The sequence below is a fragment of the Nuphar pumila genome, chromosome 7 (assembly GCF_984573655.1).
Source record: "Nuphar pumila chromosome 7, dmNupPumi1.hap1.1, whole genome shotgun sequence".
In the NCBI taxonomy this organism is placed as follows: domain Eukaryota; kingdom Viridiplantae; phylum Streptophyta; class Magnoliopsida; order Nymphaeales; family Nymphaeaceae; genus Nuphar; species Nuphar pumila.
The window spans coordinates 109,187,661-109,194,141 of record NC_143255.1 but is presented as its reverse complement, the minus strand read 5'-3'; the positions used below and the strand labels follow the sequence as shown (position 1 = coordinate 109,194,141).

At 41.0% G+C, this 6,481-nt stretch overlaps 1 protein-coding gene across 1 annotated transcript; it reads left to right on the top strand.

Moving 5' to 3' along the window:
• The first annotated feature begins 1,096 nt into the window (after positions 1 to 1,096).
• LOC149832871 (putative pentatricopeptide repeat-containing protein At3g01580) lies at positions 1,097 to 4,057 on the top strand. Its single transcript, XM_090013324.1, has one exon. The coding sequence runs from the start codon at positions 1,097 to 1,099 to the stop codon at positions 3,956 to 3,958; it is 2,862 nt and encodes a 953-aa protein (XP_089869450.1). The 3' UTR covers positions 3,959 to 4,057.
• Positions 4,058 to 6,481: the final 2,424 nt, after the last annotated feature.

Below are 6,481 nucleotides of genomic sequence, written 5' to 3'. Positions count from 1 at the left end.
ATTTTTTTATTGCTGAGATTTTGCAGAAAAAAAATGCCAGATTTATGAAATTTTTTCAATTTCTCGCGAGTTTTTTGAAAAGAGAAATTGCCGTTTTAAACGTTTGTTACTATGGCTCCGCCTCATGGGTAAATGTTGAATTTCAGGTAAAAGGTGAGACTGTATTAGAAAATTACCCTCTAACCTTTTAAGTTTGCCCGCACATGGGTTCGAATTTGATGAGGTTACTTGCTGAGCCGATCCGGTGATTGGGTCTGAGTACTTCACAAAATAATCGGACTGCGTAGAAATCGCTGTGCGAGTAGCGATTTTCTGTATTTATGTTTAAAACAAAAAATTGTCATGTGAGAGCAATTTTCTGTGTTTTGTGTTTGAAAATTTTACAAAATTTCACCTAACTTTTTTTAATTACAAATACATGCCTAATTTTTCAAATTTTACAAATAGGCACTTGAGTTACGAAAATAACTCTACAAAATCTGCTCCTTTTTAACTCTAGCATGTTAACTATGGTCAAAGTGCAGTTAAGCATGTCAGGTTACCATCATACCCATCATCAAAACATACTAAATGCACTCTAACTCGTTTATGCAGCAAGCACCCCATTTTTTTAAAGGCAAGCTGGGGTTCATACATTTTCCTTCGCAGGAAACCAGTCTAGGGATTGATTCTTCCTTAATTTTTGGATTCCCTCGTCGCTAATTTTGCTAAAACTTTAGCTGTTCGCAGTACGTTTGGCATTTTATCAGAGTCTTTAAATTGTTAAGAAAATCATGAGCAAGAAACAAAAAAAAAAAAAACAAGAACAATCAAACAAAACACAAAAAAAACATAAATTTTAGTAAAAAAAAAAACTCTCCTCAGATTCAAGAGAAAGTAAAAAACCACGGCCGCCCATAAAAAAATCTTATTACTTTTTTCCAACAGTGCGACAAACCTAAACTTAACCAAATCGGGTCTGATCCACTGAAAACCAAGTCCCAAACATAAGTCCAAAAAAATTTATTTTTTTTGAGGGGGGGGGGGCGGCCCCGACCCTGTCAGCTGACCGCACAGCAAGACCCACACCGAGGAGAGCCCCCGGGGGACAAAAACAATGAATCAGGCTCCAAATCTCATCATAAATATCATCACATCCCTGCTCCCCACAAGGCCTCAACCAATGCTTGTGCACCTCCCACAACCCTTCCCTCCACCCCCAATTTCAAAGTCCAACCAAAGATGGCAACAAAAGGAGGACCCCAAAGGAACCCTCAAACCCACCACCCACCACCTTCTCATCCTCCTCCGAGACTCCCCTCGTCTGGAAACGGCCAAGCAAGTCCACGCCCACTCGCTCAAGGCGGCTCTCCTCCCCAACGACCTCCCTCTCGCCACCAGAATCCTCTCCATCTACGGGAATTCCGGCCATTTGCGCGATGCCCACGCCGCGTTTCGCTCGGTTCTGAGGCCGGACATTGTTCTGTGGAACTCGATCATCAGGGCATTTGGGATCAACAGTGCGTGGCTTGATGCCCTCTTGTTGTACTCAGAACTCGGACGGAGTGGTTCGGTGAAGCCCAACAATCTTACATTCCCCTCTGCCATCAAGGCGTGCTCGAAGCTGATGCTTCTCGAATCGGGGAGACAGATTCATTGCCATGTTCTGCGAATTGGGTACCCGCCGGATTCGTTCGTCGGCACCTCGCTGATAGCCATGTATGCGAATTGTGGGCGGTTCGATATCGCGTGCAAAGTGTTTGATGAAATGCCTCGCAGAGAAACTGCATCATGGAATGTGGTGATCAGTGCTTCTGTGAGGAATGGGCTTGCGGAGGAGGGTTTGATGTTTTATAGGCGGATGAAGATGGAGGGCTGTGTGCCTGATGCGATGACGGTTGTGGGAGTTTTTAATGCTTGTACTGCCTTAGAGCGTGTGGGTTTTGGGGCATGTGTTCATGCCGATGTAGTGAAGCTTGGCTTGGGCTTTGATGTGTTTGTTGGTAATTCTCTGCTGGACATGTATGCGAAGTGCGGGTGTATGGGAATGGCTTTGAGAGTTTTTGACGAAATGGATGAGCAGAATGTAGTCACCTGGACTGCTTTGGTTTCTGGTTATTGCCAGAATGGAGAAGGTGATACTGCAGTCACTGTGTTTAAGCAAATGCTGGTTGAGAATGTGTTGCCTAATGAATTTACTTTAGCAGCTCTGCTTCGAGCATGCACAGAAAGGCGGCATTTGCAGATGGTAATGATGGTGCATGCTTATATCTTGAGGAATGGTTTTTCGGTAGATGATTTTTTGTTAAATTCTCTAATTGATAATTATTCAAAGACTGGAGCCATCAGTGCTGCTGAGAAGATTCTAGACAGAATGAATTGCAGAGATGCCATTTCATGGACATCAGTTATCACGGGGTTAGTATCCCATAACCTTATTGACAGAGCATTGATCTTGTTTCATAAGATGCAAAATGACCATGTGATGCCAACTGCAATCACTCTTGCCAGTCTAATTCACGGTTGTAGTCATCTGAATGCACCAGCAGTTTGCAGGTCAGTTCATGGTCTTGTAATGAAAATGGAGATGAGAACTGATACTATTGTTGCAGTTTCTCTCATACAGATGTATGCTAGAAGTGGATCAATGGATGTTGCATATCAAGTTTTTGATGAGTTGTTGGAGAGAAGTATTGAGTCATGGGGTGCAATAATCACAGGCTATGTGCATAATGGTTCTATCAAAAGAGCCCTGGAAATTTTTATCCAATCCCATATTTCTGGGGAATATTTGAGCCAGGAAACCATGGCAATCCTAGTTCAGGGTTGTGCCCATGAGGGCTCTCTTAAACAGGGCCTGGCAATACATGGTTACCTAGTTAAACATGGTTTCCTTCCCTGCACTGTAATTGAGAATTCACTCATGAATATGTATGCTAAGTGCAAGCAGGTTCACTCCGCCTGTCTGGTTTTCAATAAGATGTGCAGAAGAGACAATATCTCATGGAACACCATAATCGAAGGCTATGTTTGGAATGACTATTTATGTGAAGCTCTGTGGCTTCTCTGTGAGATGAATTGCCAATGTGGTGATATAGAAATTGATGCTGTTACAATGCTGAGTGCACTCCAAGCCTGCATTCAGCTCGGCTCTTTGCAGTATGGTGAAATTCTTCATGGGTTCATAATAAGATCAGGGATTGACTCAGATATCTTTGTACAGAATTCATTGTTGGATATATATGCAAAGTCTGGTAGAATTGATCTTGCTGAACAGGTTTTTGCAGAAATGCCAGAAAAGGATCTGAGCTCATGGAACTCTATGATTTCGGCATATGGGATGCATGGTGATGGTAGTTCTTCTCTGAAACTTTTTGCCAAGCTTCAAGAGTCTGGGGCCCCTCAGCCGAATCACATCACATTTGTGTCTGTGCTATCTGCTTTTGGTCATTCAGGCTATGTAATGGAAGGCTACAAGTGCTTTAACAGCATGTTGCTAGACTATGGCATTGAGCCTGGTTTGGATCACTATGCTTGTGTGGTTGATATCTTGGGAAGGACTGGGCGTTTGACAGAAGCAGAAGAGTTCATACACATGATGCCGGTCACGCCCGGTCCAGCTGTCTGGGGAGCTCTCTTGGGTGCTTGCAGGAATTCTGGGGATGTTGAAGTGGCAGAAAGAGCTGCAAGAAGGCTTGCTCTTTTAGAGCCAAAGAGCATGGTTTGGAGAGTACAATTAGCAAATGTTTATGCTGCAGCAGGAAAATGGTCTGAAGCACAGAGAATAAGAGCAGCTATGAAGGATAGTGGGATGAAAAAGGAGATAGGATGGAGTTGTGTGGAGGTTGGAGGGAAGAAATACAAATTCATGGTAGCAGATGCAAGACATCCAGAAAGCAAAAGAATTTATGAGATATTGGATAGCATTACAGCTCAGATGAAAAATGACAATGTTAGTGATAAGGTGCTCTTTTATTGAACATTCTGGAGAAGAGATTGCTGTGGCTTAGGCTCCATTTGAATCCCGCGGATCTCAAATCTTAGGATTCCAGATCCTCGGTTCTTCTGGGTCAAGAGAGAGGGGTTGAGCCAAAAATGTGTATATGAGGCCATTCTCGGATCTCATATCCAGAATGGGTTTCGCCCCAAATCCAATACTCAGATCTGAGATTCGTGGCATTCATATGCGCTCCAGTGCATTCTGTATGTATCTACTGAAACATATGGACCCCTTTCAAATGTCTCTCTCGGAGGCCAGCCTCAACTCAATTTAGGGTTCTTCAAGTTGCTCTTTGGCTTCTATAGGTACGCTAGTAAGCGCGGCATTGATTCGGGAAGTGGAATATCTATCCTTATCGTTAATGGGGCGGTCCACTGGACCTACAGTGCTTACAAAACTAATCAGCAGTAGAATTAAGGATGCAAACGGTTCGGATTTCAGATCCCGAAATACACTGGGGAGTCCGATCAGGGACAGCCAAAATTTGCAAAATTCATTTCCTGAATCCGACCCGTTTGCGACCCTAGTCAGAATTTTGTGGTCGCTTTTGATATTGGGAAGGAAGAGTTCAGCCTCATCCTGTTCCCAGAGCAATGCCGATCGGCATCAAGGGTTACAATGTGGACGTTGTGGAGGTCAAGGGTTGCCTCTATTTCCTCCACACCGATCCCTGCCACACATTCATGGACCTCTTGTTGCTCAAGGACTAAGCTTGCAAGAAGTGGACTAGGCTGCTCCATATTGATATTTTTTTCGACAGTTTTTTTTTCGACAGAGAAGGGAGAGAGAATATAACTAAAAGAAGGGAGTGCCATGGACGGCCAAATTTTTATCATCCTCATTGTCTACCGCCTTCATCTCTTTTGATCCTGAACATGGGAGTGAACAAGTTCCAAATACCCTACTAAGGGGTGGTACCTGGCTGTGTTTTTCAGATTATGGGTGCTATCATGGAGTCTTTCCAAGCAATTAAAAGTTAGGGGGGGGGGGAGATTTTGGAAAGCTGGGGAAAGATATTTCTATAAAGAAACAAGTGAAAACAATATCTGATTTTGTGCAGTTGAAGCTCAAGGGTCCTAAACGAAATGGGTGGAATGTTTCTTTGATGAGCTTCAAGGTGTCTTCTTTCCATTGTATTTAATATTGGTTCAGTTGATCAATTCAAAGTTGTTTATGTTTCACAAGCATGTCAGAAAAGAGGGAATACTGAGATTTGCATCATTGAGGTCGAATGAGATAGCTGGATGGTTAGGTTGCACTATTATAACTGAATGGTTCTGGGTTCGAATCTCATGGGGTTATCCTTTAGCTTGCATATCAAAATTAAAAAACAAAAAGGAAAAAAATGCATTATTGGATTAGATGCAAGAATCTTTATGGAATCTGTATAAAGTGTACGATTCTTATATGCCATTTCCTTGAAGACCTTAAATCTCATCACTGCAGAAGAACCTAAAAGATTGAAAAAATGGGAGGAAGAAATTGGTGGATGGAGTTGACTTTCTAATATTGAACCCAATGTCATGTATATATGGACCTTAGGTTTTTTTGCAAATTTACATATGCATTCGGCATAGTCCATTTGCTAAAAATCAACTGTTGGATCATCGTAATCTGAACAAGAAATGTGATTTTTTATGCTTGAATATTTATGAAAAATCTAAGTCATTGAGTTTCAACCCTTAAAAGATACTTTTTATACATCATAATTAAAAGATCCAAGAGTTAGTTTCTATAAAACCAATCATATCACATCTGTACTGTTAAATTTTCAAAAATAACCTATAAAAATCTTGGTTCATACCATTAAATATATTTGGTTGGTAAACAAATTTCAATTACCGGAGAACATATATCAGGAGGCTTATTGGTGGTTAAACTCATGTTATTTTTCTTGAACTTTTTAAGTTTAATTGCTATTTTCCATTGAATTTCTTATCTTCCTAACGTAGCTGGGTACAGTGGGTGTAATTTAGCTATTTTCTGCAATCTCCAGTTTCGGGTTATAAATTCAAAAAAAAAAATCTTGATATGATCCAATCAGGTTTCATGCCAAAATCATGGTTTTTTCTGGGTTCACACCCAGCCAACTGAAACCGGACCTAGAATTGTGGATTGGGTCTGTGTCAAATTCAACACTTCCTTTAGTTATGTTTCTAGTAACTCTTATGTAGAAAAAATTGGCCAGACGTGAATCGAACAGAATCATGCCACAGTTTACACATTGCAGGTTAGTAGCAATACGTGAAATGTCAAAACTAAAAATGAATACACGATTAAAAATGTTTGCATTAAAAAAAGATAGATATATACGGTTTAATTTGATTTTTATGTTATGAAAATTTACCTTGAAAATCAAGTCAGGGTACAGGAACTACAGGATTTGGATCCAAGATTGAACATATCCGATAAAATTAGATCTACATTAGCGTTTCTCGAAAAGCATTTCCAAAAGATTTTTTGTTTGTGTTTTAAACGTTTCTCTCAAAATAACACAGGTTT

Excerpts from the sequence above, each read along its gene's own strand:
- LOC149832871 (XM_090013324.1), top strand. The coding sequence starts at position 1,097 with ATGAATCAGGCTCCAAATCTCATCATAAATATCATCACATCCCTGCTC.